The 16800-nt window shown below is 56.9% G+C and overlaps 5 protein-coding genes across 11 annotated transcripts; 3 read left to right on the top strand and 2 right to left on the bottom strand.

The window, feature by feature from the left end:
- Nucleotides 1–432: 432 nt before the first annotated feature.
- HSPB6 (heat shock protein family B (small) member 6) lies at nt 433–3069 on the top strand. Of its 2 annotated transcripts, none has more exons than XM_061174190.1 (3): nt 433–728; nt 1725–1880; nt 1959–3069. In XM_061174190.1, exons 1-3 carry the CDS (start codon nt 531–533, stop codon nt 2130–2132), a joined length of 528 nt encoding a protein of 175 aa, XP_061030173.1. In that variant the 5' UTR covers nt 433–530; the 3' UTR covers nt 2133–3069. The 2 variants fall into 2 exon arrangements, with proteins under 2 accessions (XP_061030173.1, XP_061030174.1); XM_061174191.1 differs by having other exon boundaries at nt 451–728; nt 1725–1847.
- Nucleotides 3070–3125: 56 nt separating this feature from the next.
- LIN37 (lin-37 DREAM MuvB core complex component) lies at nt 3126–8069 on the bottom strand. Of its 2 annotated transcripts, none has more exons than XM_061174182.1 (9): nt 7870–8069; nt 5230–5305; nt 5018–5068; nt 4670–4699; nt 4503–4588; nt 4253–4419; nt 3511–3593; nt 3341–3414; nt 3126–3254 (listed from the first exon to the last, which is right to left on the bottom strand). In XM_061174182.1, the coding sequence occupies exons 1-9, from the start codon at nt 7901–7903 to the stop codon at nt 3205–3207; spliced, it is 651 nt and encodes a 216-aa protein (XP_061030165.1). In that variant the 5' UTR covers nt 7904–8069; the 3' UTR covers nt 3126–3204. The 2 variants fall into 2 exon arrangements, with proteins under 2 accessions (XP_061030165.1, XP_061030164.1); XM_061174181.1 differs by having other exon boundaries at nt 3511–3651; nt 7870–8067.
- A 1827-nt stretch (nt 8070–9896) lies between these two features.
- On the bottom strand, nt 9897–11251 carry PSENEN (presenilin enhancer, gamma-secretase subunit). Of its 2 annotated transcripts, none has more exons than XM_061174204.1 (4): nt 11164–11251; nt 10875–11030; nt 10352–10456; nt 9897–10165 (listed from the first exon to the last, which is right to left on the bottom strand). In XM_061174204.1, exons 2-4 carry the CDS (start codon nt 10933–10935, stop codon nt 10026–10028), a joined length of 306 nt encoding a protein of 101 aa, XP_061030187.1. In that variant the 5' UTR covers nt 10936–11030; nt 11164–11251; the 3' UTR covers nt 9897–10025. The 2 variants fall into 2 exon arrangements, with proteins under 2 accessions (XP_061030187.1, XP_061030188.1); XM_061174205.1 differs by having other exon boundaries at nt 10875–10992; nt 11164–11244.
- A 178-nt stretch (nt 11252–11429) lies between these two features.
- U2AF1L4 (U2 small nuclear RNA auxiliary factor 1 like 4) lies at nt 11430–13465 on the top strand. Of its 4 annotated transcripts, none has more exons than XM_061174184.1 (9): nt 11430–11504; nt 11674–11736; nt 11831–11924; nt 12132–12198; nt 12282–12331; nt 12406–12504; nt 12678–12811; nt 12922–13017; nt 13374–13465. In XM_061174184.1, the coding sequence occupies exons 1-9, from the start codon at nt 11461–11463 to the stop codon at nt 13456–13458; spliced, it is 732 nt and encodes a 243-aa protein (XP_061030167.1). In that variant the 5' UTR covers nt 11430–11460; the 3' UTR covers nt 13459–13465. The 4 variants fall into 4 exon arrangements, with proteins under 4 accessions (XP_061030167.1, XP_061030170.1, XP_061030168.1 ...); XM_061174185.1 differs by having other exon boundaries at nt 11436–11504; nt 11649–11736; XM_061174187.1 differs by lacking the exon at nt 12922–13017.
- A 939-nt stretch (nt 13466–14404) lies between these two features.
- On the top strand, nt 14405–16795 carry IGFLR1 (IGF like family receptor 1). The gene is given in 6 exon segments (XM_061174156.1): nt 14405–14597; nt 15088–15270; nt 15569–15676; nt 15678–15963; nt 16049–16318; nt 16321–16795. Coding segments are annotated over 6 exon segments (1107 nt in total). The 5' UTR covers nt 14405–14411; the 3' UTR covers nt 16395–16795.
- The last annotated feature ends 5 nt before the right edge of the window (nt 16796–16800 follow it).

Genomic DNA, 16800 nt, shown 5'->3' with positions numbered 1-16800 from the left:
TGCACCCGAGGCTGAGTCAGACGCACAGAATTAGGCCCGGCTTGCCGGGGGGCTGGGACCAGGGCCCTGCTGAGATGGGAATAGGGTCTGTTCTGTGTCCTCCTGACAGCCTGGCCCAGCTACCGCATTCCCTGTACCCAGGAATCTGCTCCTAAGACCGCCATCTGCGTCATCCTCAGAGCGCCTTCGGGGCGGGGGTGGATTAAAGGGACTGGGAATTCTTTGGTGGGTTTCTCAGGCCGTGGGTCCCAAACGCCACGCTTGCACCCCACTCTGGCAAGGCTCCGCCTCCTCAGCTTTAGTTTTCCTTTCGGAAAATTGGGGAATGGTACTTCCCTGGCATTCAGCAGGCGCTTAATAAATGGCCAAGTCATTGTTGGGCTGTCTAAATAAGACTCTATTAATGGCCGGCTCTGGCCGCAGTCCCAACGTCCCCGGGCGGCCCGCCGAGGGGCGGACACAGAGCGTACTATAAAGCAGCGGCGGCGCCCGCTGGGGCACTGCGGAGCCTAGGGCGGCGGCGGAGCACGATGGAGATCCCGGTGCCTGTGCAGCCGTCTTGGCTGCGCCGCGCCTCGGCCCCGTTGCCCGGGCTTTCGGCACCCGGGCGCCTCTTCGACCAGCGCTTCGGCGAGGGGCTGCTGGAGGCCGAGCTGGCTGCGCTGTGCCCCGCCGCGCTGGCCCCCTACTACTTGCGCGCACCCAGCGTGGCGCTGCCTACCACCCAGGTGCCAGGCCTGGGGGAGGGGCGGTAACCCGTCTACTTCCAAGGCTGGGGTCCCCGGTCACCCTGAGGGGGGTGAAGGAATGTCCCTTGACTTTGAGCGGGCCAGAGAGTCCGGCCCCTCAGAGGGGCTTCCGGAGTTCCCTGAGTATGGATTCTCGGAGGTCAGATTACTGAAAGGGGTGGGAGGTCCCCGTCAGTCTGGGGAGGGTCTCAGCTCCGAGAGGAGTGTAAGGGCTGGGTCACTAATTGGGTGGGGGCGGTCACTCTGAGGGAAGTCTTGGTGATTCTGAAGGAGGCTGGGGACCCAGGGAATCTGGGAAAAAGGGGGAGCCCAGTCATTCTGAAGGGCGTGGGGCTCCCAGTGCCTCCCGAGGGGAGGGAATATTTTGTTATTCTTGAGGAAGAGAGTTTGGAGACTGTGGTGACTGTATGTCTCCTGGAGAGGTAGAGGGGAGGGAGGGTCCTGTGACTTGAGAAAGGGGGGTCTGACCACTCAGAAGTGGGGGAGGAGTACTGGTAACTACTGAGGGCTCAAGCAATCCCGTGACTCGAGTGGGAGGGTAGAAAGGGGACTCTGGAGACTGGGGGAGGCGGCATCTTGGCGATTTCTGGCGGGGGTGGCGCAGTAAGGGCCCCTGGGGCTCTGAGGGGAAGGGGGCTGAGGAGTCAGTGTTCAGAAGGACACGCCGACTACGGCGTTGCTGACACTGGGGGAGAGGGCAGGCCTCACCCCGTGAGGACGGAGGTCCCTGACCTTGCAGGGTAAGGGGGCCTCATCACTCTGGATGAGAGGGGAATCCCAGTGGCTACAAGGGGAGGGATGATCCCAGTTATTCTGGGCGAAGAGGTCCTCGGTGGCTACGTGTAGGAAAGGGGACGCCCCAGTTCCAGAGGCCAGGAACAGCTGCAGCACCGGAACCAACGGAGAACCAAGGGGAGGGGCCTTTCTGGGTCTCCGGAGCCTCGCCCCGCCCGATGACTATCGGGCTGTGCGCAGGTATCGACCGACCCCGGGCATTTCTCGGTGCTGCTGGATGTGAAGCACTTCTCACCCGAGGAAATCGCCGTCAAGGTGGTTGGCGACCACGTGGAGGTGCACGCGCGCCACGAGGAGCGCCCGGTGAGCCCGCTGGCGGGGGCGGGGCCAGAACAAGTATGCGGGATCCGCAGGCCGGAGGGGCGGGGCATCTACAGGGAATGGGCAGAGCCCCTCAAGCCTCTTTCCCTCCAGGATGAGCACGGATACATCGCGCGCGAGTTTCACCGCCGCTACCGCTTGCCGCCTGGCGTGGACCCTGCGTCCGTGACGTCCGCGCTGTCCCCTGAGGGCGTCCTTTCCATCCAGGCCGCACCTGCTCCGGCCCAGGCTCCGCTGCCGTCGCCGCCGGCGGCTGCCGCCAAGTAGGAGCCATGGCACGCCTGAACCCTGGGAGCCGCCTCAGGCCCCTCCACCGCACTTTTAAAGCCGACCTGACTCCGCCCAGCCAGATGTCCCAAGCGCGCCAAGACTATCCGCCCGCCCAATCTGGGGTCTGCCTTGAACCTTCCAACCTAGACGCAGCCTTGATAACCTAGACCTTTCCACTGACACTCCCTCTCTCACACACGCTCCTGTTTTCAAACCTCCCGACACCTCTCTGGCTTCCAGACCCTACAAGCACAATCCCTCAGCCTACAGTCTCCCATCCCCACTGACCCCGCTTGGCGTAGAACCCCACTCCAAACTCCCTATTTCCTTCTGACTTCTCTAGGAAAACATCTCCACACCCCGTTTCAATCCCCCCCACCCAAGATTATGGTGTAGGCAGACCTGACCCCACCCTAGGCCTAGGCCAGTCAAGCATAAGCCCCTGCTTCCCCTCAAACCCTGCACAGACCTCCCACCCTGGACCTTCCTGGCCTGGTCCCCAAGATTCTGGGTCCTTCCCCTCATTCCAACCAGATACTCCACTTCTCCTCACTCTCTCCCCCCAACCCATCTTCTAACTTGAAACCTCAGCCAGCCACCCCCAGACTCTTGAACCCCTTTTCTGACCCCCACCCTTTTACACCTATTCTAGGCCAACCAGGACCCTCAACCTCACACTGTACAGATACCCACCCCATCTCCTCAGACTCTGCACGGATGTCCTAGGCCCCTACGCCCAGCTCCAACCAGAACTCCCCAGTCACTGTCCTGACCCCCAAGTCTCCAACCACATGGCCACCTTCCACACCCCTCCCCTTATTCTCCAAGACCCAACTAAGCAGCCACTTTCTTTGATTCCCCACAATCTTTCTCTCGCCTCAAATTCCCTGATGCCCCATCCCCTCACTCCCCCAATAAATGTGCTACAGCTGTGCCAACTGCTTTATGTCTGATCCGGGAAGGATGGGCTGGAGAAAGCGGAGGCCAGTGTGGACGAGGGGAATGTTTATTGGTGTGGGGTTGGGGACAGGGGAACATCACTGTCGCTCGTACATCTCCCGTAGGATCTTCATGCTTTCTGAGTAACGAAGCTGGTTCCGATGGGATGCCTCCTTCCACCTGCAGTTGGGGTGGGGGGAAGGCAGAGGGAGGACTCAGCAGTTGGCGCACAGGCCACAGGGAACAAGCAGTTGGGGGATGCTCACCTCTGGCGGATGCGTTTCCAGCGCTGCATGTTTCGGTAGATGAGTGCGGAGGGTGAGGGCTCAGGCTCAGAGGGCTGCATGGACAGAGAGGCCAGGCTGGGTGGCCACGCCCGAGCCCCACAACTCCTGCCCCATTGCCCCATTGCCCCAGGCCGGCCTTGCACACCCACCTCATCATCAGGGGTACCCTGGGTCTCAGGCTGCAGTGGGGATGGAATTCGGGATCTACAGGCATCTCCGGGTGGTCCGGGAGCTGTGGGTGGAGGCAGCTTATACACATCACGACTCTTGCTGTTGGTGACCTCTGAACCCTGAGGATACAGGACCCCACACCAAGCCCAAGAGAGTCAGAGAAGAGGGCCAGGGGCACACATTTCACACCTCCTTCCTTTCCCAGTGACAAAAGACATGAGGGTCTCACCAGGGACCTGTACTTAGGAGTCATGTCTGTCTGCTCCAAGGATCCCTGTTTTATCCTATCCAACCCAGGGATCCCCTCAATTACTCCTGCCCAGCACACAGACCTCCATCTATGGAGACTTCCATTCCCAGCCCAAGGGGTCCCCATCTGCTCCCCTAGGCCAGGTGGCTACACCTGTTTGCACTAAGGACCCCTGCCCAGTCCCCCAGCTCTTGGGAACCCCTGATCTTGGAGGTCACATCTATTTGCCCAGAGGAACCCTGTCCCCTCTCCCTCCCAGAACGGATAGCCACGTCTGTCTGCTCTGGGGCACTCCAACCGTTCCCCTGGCCTAAGGGTTCCTATCTGTGTGCCTCACCGGATCCAGGAGTTACCTGAGAGACACAGAGACCTGTGCTTGTCTATCCCATTAGCTTGGGGGGAAGGTACCTTGTGACTGTCTACCCACTGCCCTCCCTGGCTGCTGGGCGGGGGCCCACCACCCATCCCACCTCCTCATCCTCAGGCAGTGGGGGCAGCGGTGAACTGGGTGAGCGTTCACGCTCGCGCACTGTGGGGCTGTTGCGCATCCAGGCTCGGCAGATCGGGTACAGCGGTGTGTTCTCACTGAACTGAGCCAAGTCCACGCTCCGGTCAAACAGCTTGATCACGTACGAGTCTAGGGTGGTGAGTGGGAGGGGTATGAATATCGTCACATAGACCCCCATCACTGCCTGCCCTCCAGGGCCACCGCCTACTCACTGGATCGCTGTGGCCCTCCCTCGGCCAGCCCCTCATCCATCTCCCTCCTCTTCTTCCTCCGCTGATGGGGGAATCGGGCAGATGGCCTGTGTGGGGAGGGAGAATTTCAGGACCGGGGTGGGGACTGAGGACCTCTCATCAGCTGGCTGGGGCCCCTGCCACCTTACCGTTTGCCGCTGGCCGTGATGGAGCAATCCCTGTGGGGAGAGACAGGGAGTCAGCAGGCTTACCCATGAACAAATGCCTGCTCAAAACCCCCCAAAGGGCACCCTGGGGGTACTGTGATCAAGCTCATACAGACGCCACCAACTCCTTAGGCCTTGTGTTCCCCCCACACCGGGGCTCGAGGTGGCATCATCAGGGGACCTAAGCTTCTGCTGCCCCAGGGCCTTTGTACATGGAGAGTGGTTAGGAGTGTGGTGGAGAAAGCATGGGGCAGGGTGGTCAGGGCTTGGATGAGGAAAGAAGTTATCTACCACAAACCCTCAAACACAGATCCCATCAATAAAACTTACTTGTTGTGGGTGTCTGAGGGGGTCTTCCCAGCTTCCTCATCCAGACGCTCCCTGGTAGCAGAGGAGAACTGTAGGCTCAGGGTTCCAAGGGCCCAGGGTGGGAAGGCACCCAGTGGCCTCATCCATTGGGCCCCTTCCTCCCTAAGCCAGCCTCTGGAGTCCCACCCAGGGCCCCCGACTCCCTATGACCCCATGCTGGGCCAGGTCCCAACCTGTCCATGTGACTCTTCTCCAGCAGACACTGCAGAACAGCATCCAGTTGGTTCCGGGCCTTGGCCATCTCCAACTCTGCGGAAGAGGGTACCGAGCAGGAGTCACTTCCCAGGCCCACGGCAGGTGGGCAGCCACTGGGCCAGGGAAGGGCATGTGTATCCAATCCTTCGGTCGGGCCCAGGCATGCTGGGAGGGTACAGCGGGCAGAGACTACCGAAATGATGAGCAAGAGCTCTGGCTTCCAGGGCTGACCCACATGCTCATGTGTGACCTAAGGTGAATCACCTTACCTCACTGAGCCTGTTTCCTCATCTCGAAAATGGGTCTCCGAATGATACCTACCTGCTAGGACTGCTTTGAGGTTTAAACAAACCTATGTTGTATATGAATCTCAGCAGGATGCAATAATAATGAGTAACATATATAGAGTGCTTATTATGTGCCAAGCACTGTTCCAAGCACATCACACATATTAACCCATTGAGTTTTCACAATAACCCTGGCAGGTAAATATGATGTTTATCCTCATTTTACAGATGATGAAACTGAGGCACAGAGATGTTAGGCTACTTGCCCAAAGTCACACAGCTAGGATTTGCACCCAGGTCATCTGGCTCCACAGGTGAAGTTATAAGGCATGGACTCAAACTGGGTGCAGAATCCAGCCGCCAGATGTGCTTTGTTTGGCTGAGGTAGTTGTGTTATTTTAAATCTGAGTTAAATCTGAATAAGATGACTACATTTAATAATTGGGAGATTTCATCTCAAATACCCATTTTTGGCTTTTTTTCCCCCAGGAAATGAGATCTGGGCCCACCTTCCTGCATGCCACAGCCCCTGCCTGGCCCTGTCAGCCTGTGTGTTTGCCTCTCTTCATCATGGAACATAAGTAGATGATGATGTTATAAATATTCTCCTCTTACTCTTGTGGGGTGTTCGCTCTTCTCTTCCAACTAGTAGGAGCTTGACCCAGCGCTCTAGAGCCTGGAAGGACACTTGGGGACATGCTTTGTCAGCCCTGAGACTTCCTGAAGAGACCAGGAGACATGACTCAGAGGAGAGACAGGGTGGGGATGCAGGGCTGGGGGCAGCTGAGATTCTAGCAAAGAGCCTTGGTTAGGAGCCAAGGTATGGATCATGCCCATCTCTCTTTCCCTAGTCCTTGCTTCTCTCCTGAACCTCAGATCTTGGGATCCTATGGACTCCTGGACACTTTCCCCTTGACATCCCCCGGGCTCCTGCCACCTACTGGGTCCCACACTGGCCTCAGTGTCTCTCTAAACTTATCCTTTTTCCTGGACCCCCTTCTCAGGGGTATCCACACTGTCACTCCATCCCTCCCTGGGCCTCAACACGGTCACTTCTCTCCCTCCCCCACCCACCCCACGGCCTGTCCACTTGGTCCCCTGAGTGTCTCTCCCCCCTCCCCCCTCCCTAGTCTGCCCAGCCGGGTCCTTTCCCTCCCTCCCCCTGGGCTCCCAGCCTCAGTCTCCCCTTCTAATGAACCCTCCGCAAAGTGGCCAGGGGAATCTTCCTAAACCCAAACCTGACCCTGAACCTTCCCTGCTTAGAACCGTCCACGACTCTGCAGTGCCCCCCTGGGGCAGAGTCTGAGTGTTTCAGCCTGGTGTTCACAGGCCTCCATGACCCTGACTACTCCTTCCTCACCACCATCATTTTGTTGTGGTCAGGCCCCCTTCACTTTTCCATCCACGATTTTGGGGGCATTTTTTGGCATCTGGGGGGCCATCTTGTAAAACTCCCTCCTTGGTTCAAAACCCTCCCTTGGCTCCCCATTTCCCTCAGAGCAAAAGCCAAAGACCTGCCCCCTGCCACCACCCCCCCCCCCCCCGGCCCCTTTGCTCTCATCTCCTCACACTTTCTACGTCACTCGCTCTGCTCCAGCCACACTGGCCTCCGTGCTGGCCCTTGAACACTCCGGACAAGGCTTTCACCTCTCCGCTGTTTCAAAGCTATTTTCTTTGTCAGATTTGCTGTTCCCTCACTTATCCTCATCGCTCTCTCCCTCACCTTGCCTCACTCCTGATCTCCCTACCTTCTCCTGTTTCGTTTTATTACCACTTATAGCATTTAACATCTCACGTCATTTTACTATTATTTTGTTGTCTGGATTCCATGCCTCTCCCACCACCCTTAACGTGCCAGTCCTGGGTTCCCATCAAGCTTGGCCCCAACCCAAAATGACTTCCTCTCTCTCAGATTCAGTTTCCCCATCTACCACATTTCCCAATTCCTAGGATTATTGGGATACAGTGACTACGAGGATTAAAAGCTTTCCTGTACTTCAGGTGCTCAGCAAATGCTGGACTCATGACCACTGCGAGAAATGGGGAAACGGAGAAAAGAGTACTTCTTTGAGTCACACGGCTCGGGATCCCCATGTCTTACCGCACCACACCACTGCCTGAGCCACCACCATTCAACCTCAAAGCTATCCTGAACACAGACCGGAGGGTATCAAGGTGGCAGGAATCGCTCGATGCCTAACAGCGATAGTCAGATGGGCTGCGGGGAGAAGTCGCGTAGTCCGCCTTATCGCGATAATGCTGTCTATAAGGACTCCCACACCCTGATCAGTCCGGTGCTCCCCTACAGGCCCCCGACCTCGGGGTCCTCACCTGATTTCTCCACTTTCACCTTCACCGGGAACATGGTTGGGGTCTGGGGTCTGGCTAGCTGGGTCAGAGAAGCCCAAAAGAGCCTAGGGTCACAAGTCAAGGCCGGAGGCAGACGGGGAGAAGTCAAAGGTAAGCTTCGTGTGTGGGCAGTCCTCCGCCCTGAGCAGTGTCCGGCCGCGACGGCCGCGGAGGCCACCACCTCCTCCAGTTGCGCTTCTGTGGGCGGGCCCCTTCGGCAATCCCTTGTTTCCATTAGTCAATGCAACCGTCAATCTCGAACCCTGGCCAATTCACAGCTGCCGCTGTCGGTTCCCAGCTCTAAGTCCCACCTTTCTGGGGCCAGGTTTCCGGAAACAAACCAACGATATCCCAGGGCGCTTCCTGGGAGGTGTGGTTCTAGCTCCCGAGACTCAGCAGAAGTAAGGGCGCCTGCGCCGCGCGAGGCACGGTGGGAGACCAAGGATCAGAGCGTCGCGAGGTTGCTTGGCACTCACAGTATTAGAAGCTTTGAGTAACACCAATTTCGCTATTGAACAGGAGTTATTTAACCGTGGGAGTCTCTCTTGGTCCCTAAGAGGAAAACAAGTCTGGGGTTAGGCTGGGTTCCCTCTTAACTAAGCACTCACTAGGTGCCAGCTACCTGTTAAACTCTTTTCAGGTGCAGCCCCATTCACTTAGCAAATATTAAGTACCTGAGCCAGGTACTCTCCTAGGTACTGGGGACACCGCAGTGAACAAAATGGACAAAAATCCTTGCCCTAATGAGCTTATATTTTAGAGGATGGAAGATGAACAATAAACAAGTAGAACATTTTAAATGAAATGTAAGAGGAGAAAGGATATAGCCTGAAAGACATAGGGAGTGTGGTGGCCCGAGCGCGGGTTGGAAAAGAATTTCCAGACACAAGGCAGAATGTAAGGAAGATAGAGTTTATTAAAGAGAAGGGTCGGGCTTCCCTGGTGGCGCAGTGGTTGAGAATCTGCCTGACAATGCAGGGGACACGGGTTCGAGCCCTGGTCTGGGAAGATCCCACATGCCGCGGAGCAACTGGGCCCGTGAGCCACAACTACTGAGCCTGCGCGTCTGGAGCCTGTGCTCCGCAACAGGAGAGGCCGCGATAGTGAGAGGCCCGCGCACCGCGATGAAGAGTGGCCCCCGCTTGCCGCAACTGGAGAAAGCCCTCGCACAGAAACGAAGATCCAACACAACCATAAATAATAAATAAAAATAAATAAATAAATAAATAAAAAAAAAGAGAAGGGTCGCTGCAAGAACAGCGGGCCAACTTCCTGGTAGCCAGGGAAAGTCAACCCCCTCTGTGGGCTAGCAGCCAACTTTTATAGCCTCAAGACAAAGAAAAATCCTGCGGGCAGGATGGCATTAGGTGATTGGTCAGGAAGCTACAAGGTTACTACATGGTGGATATTTTACCTAATATGGAGTTGGGGGGCTGTCCAGTTTAGATTAGTTGCTATGGGGGCTCGGTTAATTCCAGAGTTTTTGTCCTCTGTCCTTGATGTAGGGTGTCCTTGATGTAGGGCTCCACGGGAGGTGCCAAGGTGGGGATTGAAATTTTAAATAGGAGGGTCAAGGAAACCTTCTCTAATAAATCTTTTGAATACATGTCTATTGCTGCAGACGATCTCCTTCAGAAAATGAGGAACTTCCATTTACCACATGTGCCTTGGCATAGATAAATTCTAGGGGGTAGCATTGTGATCCACACTTCTGATAAGAATAATGAGGGCGAGTAGGGAAGTAATGTTTTCAAATTCACATACTACCTGTACAGGATAACAGTCCCTAGTAACGGAAGTATTATTGCTTTCTTGGTTCCAGATCTGTACAATAGGGTTCCCAAGCAAGAAAGTTCCTATTTTTGATGGGTTATGAGTAGTACACAGTGAACTAATGCGCATCATGTATGAAGCACTAAGCCTAGCACAAAGTAAGGAATCAATAAATGTTTCGGAATATTAATAATCATTTTATGCTTCAACCTCCAAAAGATCCCAGGAAATCAATATTGAGAATTAGGGTCCTTTATTAGGGGGTGTCAGCAGAGAACACAGGAGATAGGAACAAGTCTTAGGGGCTTGAGAGCGGGCTTGGAGTAGAGGAGCCCATCCTGGTCCTCAGGCCTGTGCAGAAGTTGTCAGGGGGTACCCAGGGGTATGGTGAAGGAGAGGTAGTCCCCAAGGGCGCCCCAACGTGGCCGGTAGATCTGGAAGATAGTGATCCAAGTGGTGAGTACAATCACCCAGAAGAGGAAGCCCACAGCTGAGCGCCAGACATCTGTAAGAGGGAACAGGAGGGGAAAGGTTGGCCTCCACCTGCTCTCTGGTCTCCCCGAGACCGGCCCTCTCTTCTCTTCCACAGAGTCCCAGAATTCTGGAACCTCCACTGTCCCTTCCTAGCAAGGCTCCCAGAGTCCCCCTCCCCACACCCGATGGCCTCCCTTCATCTGTGCCCTGGACTCACAGCCTTTGATTTGGCTCTGTTCCGTGTATGCCGGGACAAGGAAGGCCTCTCGGAAGAACCAGAAGATGTTGACCAACCAGAGAAAAGGCAGGAACGCAAACCCACCTAAAGAGAAGAAAATAAACTGGGACTTAAGGCAATGAGGATCCTCCCAACACCCACGTAGAAGACCAATTTGGAAGGTCCTCTCCCATACCCAAATTCAAATGGAGATCTCTGCTATCAGGGATTCAAGAATCCTGACTCCTCCCCGGGATCCAGAAATCTGAGTCCTCAACCATCTTTTTGGCAGGACCAGGAGCCCAGGCCCCCAACTCCCCTCCTCTCTTGGGACCCAGAAATTGAGGCCCCAGTCTCCTCCTTCCTCAGGACCCAGGCCCTTCCTCTCTTGGGACCCAGGAGTCGGCGTGCCCAGCCACTTCATCCTCTAGACCCAAGAATCCAGGCCCCTAGACCCTCTTCCCCCAGGCGCTCTAGTCCCGTCCCCTCTCTTCTCCGGGGACCCTAAGATATCAGCCCTTACCCAGGTAGTACTTCCGGCACAGGTTCAACTTCTCCTCGTTGGACACCCGCTCCAAGTTCATAGTTGCGCTGGGGCCGGGTCTTCCGAGGGTCTTCAGGGCAAGACCCAAGCCCTGACCCTAAGTGACAGATGCAAGGATCACAAACAACCACGCCCCTATTACGACAAAAGGGAGAGAAATTGAAGGGTGGGTTTTCTGAAAGAAGGGTACCCCCGCCCCCACCAGCAAGCTGACTGGGTTGAGACGCTCTTTATGTTTACTGGGGTACGGAGACGACCCCTAACTCACCAGTGGAGTCTTACTTCCTCCTGTTTGGACCCCTTTGCCACTTTCAACTACGGACTTTTGCGCGAGATGCCGCAAGTATCTCTGGACCTTGTAGTCTTTTTGGTCAGGCAACGCCGCACGCATGCGCTTTCAGGCAACTCCAGTGGGTGAGTCCATGGGGAGGGTGCGAGCCTCCATCACGCAAGCGCACTAGAGAGTTTCTGAGTGTCCGGAGGCCGCGAAGAACTACATTTCCCAATGCCCCTAAGCAACGGAAGTGACGTAAATAGCAGACATAGTTGCAGGGTTCGGGTAAAAATGGCCGAATATTTAGCTTCGATATTCGGGACTGAGAAGGACAAGTGAGAACGGGCGCAGGGAGTGGCCCCTCGGGAGCCCGAGGACGAGGCACTTGGTTCCCTGGTGGCTGGGCGGCGTGGGGCAGTGTTTCTGGGGTGTCCGGCTCCCCGGCCCTCGGTTCACCTCTGTCTCTGCACCTCTTCCAGGGTTAACTGCTCTTTTTACTTTAAGATCGGGGCCTGCCGGCATGGGGACCGGTGCTCCCGGCTTCACAACAAACCGACTTTCAGCCAGGTGAGACCCGGCACGGAGCCTGGGGGGTTAACCTCCTGTCCATTCCCCTTCTGTTGTCCACCATCACGAGGTCCCGCCTTTTCCGGATTTCTAGGGCCCACCCTACCGCCCGGCTTTTTTCTTGTCGGACCTCTGCAGGTTCCTCCCCCAACCTTCAGGCCCTTCTCCCAGGAACTTGCCACGCCCCCGTACGTAAAGGCCACACCCCTGGGCTGTCCCTCACTGCTAGGTACCCCCTCTTCTGGTTTTCTGAGGGACAGGCGTTGCTGATGCACTCAAGATGCTTATGCTTTTTCTCTGGTGCAAGGTCTCACCCCCAACTTTCATACCCAATTCCTTTGCATATAGCCCCGCCCTCTGAGCTCAGGCCCCGCCCCCCTTTAAATTCTGTTCAGACCATAGTACTGCTCAACCTGTACCGGAATCCACAGAACACCGCCCAAACCGCAGACGGATCGCACTGTGAGTGAGGGACCTGTCTTGGGGGCAGGGCGGACAGCTCCCAGCAGGCCACGCCCTGATTCCACCCTGCCCCCCTCCTCCAGGTCACGTGAGCGACGTGGAGGTGCAAGAACACTATGATAACTTCTTCGAGGTGAGGGTTGGCAGGGGTGGGTTCAGTTTCCTGTGGGCCAGCAGCTCAGCTGAGTTCCTCCTGGTCTTCCACAGGAAGTGTTCACGGAACTGCAGGAGAAGTACGGGGAGATTGAAGAGATGAATGTGTGCGACAACCTGGGGGATCACCTCGTGGGCAATGTTTATGTCAAGGTGCCTGCTGTCTCTCCATTAGAGCCTAGAGGTGGAGGCATTGCGATGCCTAACGGCCACCGCTGAAGCCTCACAGCTTGAGGTCCATCACTAAATCCACTCCAGACCCTGAGCTGCTGGCTAATCCCCTGATTTCTGAGTTTGATTGCTGACCCTGACCGACTTTCCCTCAGTTTCGGCGCGAGGAGGATGCAGAGCGGGCAGTGGCTGAACTCAATAACCGCTGGTTCAACGGGCAGGCTGTGCATGCCGAGCTGTCTCCCGTCACTGACTTCCGGGAGTCGTGCTGTCGGCAGTATGAGATGGGGTATGGTAGTGCAGGGGTGGGATGGTCACCTGGAGTCCCAGACTTCTGTGTATGTGTTGAGGGGGCTGTCAGTGACAATGGCCTCATCCGTCCATCCATGCTTTACCCAGGGAATGTACCCGGGGTGGTTTCTGCAACTTCATGCACCTGCGACCTATCTCCCGCAACCTCCGGCGGCAGCTCTATGGGCGGGGACCCAGGCGCAGGTACCTCAGGACCAGCCTGCCAAGACTTCTCGTATCCCAAGGCCTCTGTATCCTGAGATGAATCTGATCCTGTGCCCCAATAAGTGTCTCAAGCCTTTTGTGCCCTAAGACTAGCCCTGAGCCCCATCTGAAGACCAGCACCTAAGTCCCAACCCCCAAACCAGCCTGAACCCCAAACCCAAGTCCATCCTGGATCTCCAATCCTGAGGTCGGCCCCTGTGCACCTATCCTGAGGCCACCCCCAGGAACTCTACTGACTTCATCAACTGCCATGCCTTATCCCAGAGCAGAGAGGCAGAACTGGGGGATCTGCACACCATTCCCATGGCTCTAACCCTCCTCTCTCCTGTCCCCAGGTCACCCCCAAGGTCCCATACTGGCCACCGTCCCCGAGAAAGAAATCGACGACGGTCCCCAGACCACCGGCATGGCCGTTTCTGAGATGCTGACCTCCTTGCCCTCCACCCCTGGCAGGCACATATGTTCCTGGCCAGGACCCCTCCTCAAAGCTCCCTTAACTCCCTAGTGCCATCTTTTCCAGGCTCCGGGTCTCCATGATGTAATACCTTCAACACAGGGACCTTCTATCGCCCCGCCCCTAATAAAGTTCTATATTGAGGGTTTAGAGCTTCGTTGTTAGCTTGAGCCTGGCTGTGGGCTGGTTTCCTTCCACCCCCACATCTGCTGATGAAAAGGGGAAGTAGGGCTGGGCTCTGGCCACAACCTCAGCCAAGGAACTTCCAACAACAGGTGGGAAAGCAGCATTCCCAGGGTCCTAGAAACCCCCAAGTGGGACTGGTTGGGTGGGGCTGCCTTTGTGCTGAAACTTCAGCACGTCCATCAGAGGATTCTCAAGGGGGAGATGCTTGGTTGTGGCAGGTTGGAGGATTCCCAGTCTGGAGGAGATTGGGGTTAGGAGCTAAGGTAAGATTGCTGGGAGTTGGGTGGGAGTCTCCAGTGGGTGATGGCTGGGTCCTCTATGCCCACTGCCCTGAGATGGGAATAGGTAGTACCTAATACTTAAGCTTACTCTATGCCAGGTGCCAGGTGTTCTAAATGCTTTACTTCCAGTAATGGTTTTACTTCTCCACAATAACCTTCTAAGACAGGTACTATTATTATCCCATTTTACAGATGGGAAAAGAGAGGGCAAGAAGATGGCAGAGATGGGATATAAATCCACGCAGTCCGGCTCCAGAGTCCTCGCTGTAGCCATCTTGAGGCCTTGTGGCCTCTCTGATAACGGGCCAGGAGCTGGTCTGGGGGCTGGAGAGTAGATTCCTGGCTTCCAAAGGGGACTGGGGATCCTATGCCCCCACATCCACTGCTTCCTTCTTCTGACCCGGTTTCCTGGCAAGTGCGGCAGAGGCGCTGTGGCAGGAAGTCCTGTGGTCATGGCCCCCCAGAAGGCAGGCACCGCCAGGATGGGGCCCCTATGCCTCCTCCTGACTGCCGTGCTGCTCCTGGCCCAGGCGGCGCCGAGGAAGGCCTCTCAGCACTGCAGCCGCCTCCAGTACTGGAACCCTGACGACCTGTGCAGTGGCAGCTGCCTGCAGCGCTTCGGGCCGCCCCCTGCTCGGGTAAGGAGCGGGGACTGGGCGTTTGCATATGTTCAGGCGGAGTTAAGGGGTGATAGGGAAAGGGGAAGGGGCGAGGTCTGTGGGGTATGGCCCGTGAGGCTTGCTTCGGGGTAGGGGCGGTGGGCCGTACGTAGACAAAGTGGGGATGGGGGGCTGAGCTTGCGAAGGGACAGTGTGAGTTAAGAGGGTCATGGTTAAGGGGTGTGGCCGGTTAGACAGGCGGGAACCGGGAGGCGAGGAAGAGGTGGGCGGGGGAATGAAAGGAGCGGGGCCTGTGTAGAGAAGGTTGGGAGACTGGCAGGGCTAGTGTGTGTGTGTGGGGGGGGGGGGGGGTGGGGGCGGGGAAATAGAGGTGGGCGCGTCCGCTGATAGGTTGGGTGAGTACAGTGCAAGGGGCGGGGACTGCTGGGATAGGACAAAGGGGAAAGCACGTAGCTAGCGCAGAGGGGGCAGGTTTGGCGGCTGCACGTGAGACGCTGTGTCCCACCAGACTGAATTTTCGGAAAACTGCCGGCCGGATGATGCGGGCAATCACGTAACGCACCCCTTCAAAGAGTGTCCTCCTGGGCAGTGCAACCCCAACAGCGAGGAGCTATGTAGCCCTTGTGGCGGCGGAGCAACGGCCCCCACTTCCTTGGGGAGCCGCGGCGGGACCCGGAGGCGCGGCAGACAGGTGCTGGTTGGGCTCCGGAGGGCCTGGGCAAGGTGCAGCCTGCCGGAGTGGGGCGGGGGCTGGGGGCGTGGCTTGGGGTCGGATGGGCGGGGTCTGTATCAAGGGAAGGGAGGGTGTAACCTAACTGAAGAGGATAGGGATGGGGGCATAGTATTAATAGTATCAGGGGTTAAAGGAGTCGGGGTTGGGGGGTGGGAGGGCTGGATCAGGCGGGGATGTGGCCCCATTGAGAGATTTAAGGATGGGAAGTTTGTGCTGAGGAGGCAGGAGTAGGGCATGCTTCCCACTTCATTTCCAGAAGCCGGTCCCTAACAAGGAGCCCTGCCCCCTGACACGTGGAAAACTGAGCGTCCTTAGTTCCCAGGAGCCCAGCTCACCGGCGATCCCCAGTCTCCCGTGGACATCTTGAGCACAAAGTCCCTCAGCAGGCCTGGCCGAGTTGGAGTTTTGACCTGTCCCTGGTGCTGGTTCTGCTCGTGACCTCAGCAGTAATCCTCCTGCTCGCCCTGCAAAGGCACTGCCGTCGCCACCACCAGGGGAAAGCCGTCCAACACCCCTATCCTGGCTTGATTTGCAACGACCTGAACACCCACATCCTATTGTCCTTGCACTCGTCCCCTCCAGGCTCCCTGGAGGCTTCAGAGGCCAGGGACTCAGGGAAGGAGGTCCCTCTGCCTCCACTCCTAGGCAGGGGTTAGTTGAGGATACACCAAGGAAGGGGGGGAGGTGGGCTGGAAGCTTGCGCTTCCTCCCCTTCACCCCTCCCTTTGTCTCCTAGAGCTGCCAAGTCTGGAATCACTGCCGCTGTCTCGCCTCCTGGATGAGCTGGAAGTGCTGGAGGAGCTGATCGTGCTGCTGGATCCTGAGCCTGGGCCAGGTTGGGGGAGAGCCTGTGGCAGCACTCGACACCTGGCTGCAAAATATGGACTGCCTGCTGCCTGGTCCACTTCCGCCTACTCCCTGCGGCCCAGTCGCTGGCCTCGGCGGGCCCTGATGGAGATGGTGGTGGCAAGGGAGCCCTCTGCCTCTCTGGGCCAGCTTGACGCACACCTGCCCAGAGAGGGCGGGCAGATGCACTGCGGGTGCTGTCCAAGCTTGGCTGAGCTGGGGCCTGCCCGGCCTAGTACCCGATAAAAATAAAGTTTCCATTGAAGTAAGTGCCTGCTGTCCCTGGGCCTCATCACGGGTCCTCTTAAAATAGTCTTAGTTGGGCCAAAACCCAACAGACATCCTCTCACTCCCCTCCCCATTCAGGGAATGGGCCAATCCCACCACACACACAAGACCAGATGTGGGTTACCTCTGGGCAACCAGGGTCCCCTCTGAGAAATGGCCCTGCTACCCTTGGGAGGGTTCATCTATAGGGACCCATCTGAGTTCTAACTTGGAATAGGTGTTACATTTATGCTCTGAGCCTTAAGAGACCCCCACAGTTTACTTCTAATTCTGAACGATGCCCTCTCGCCTTCCCTGGCTCAGGATGAGTGTGGGGCGCAGAGGAACAGAAGCTCCTACCTGCCCCCAGCACCA

Source organism: Eubalaena glacialis, chromosome 18 (assembly GCF_028564815.1).
Source record: "Eubalaena glacialis isolate mEubGla1 chromosome 18, mEubGla1.1.hap2.+ XY, whole genome shotgun sequence".
Classification (NCBI taxonomy): Eukaryota; Metazoa; Chordata; class Mammalia; order Artiodactyla; family Balaenidae; genus Eubalaena; species Eubalaena glacialis.
The sequence above is the reverse complement of the archived record's forward strand: the minus strand, read 5'-3'. Positions and strand labels throughout refer to the sequence as shown.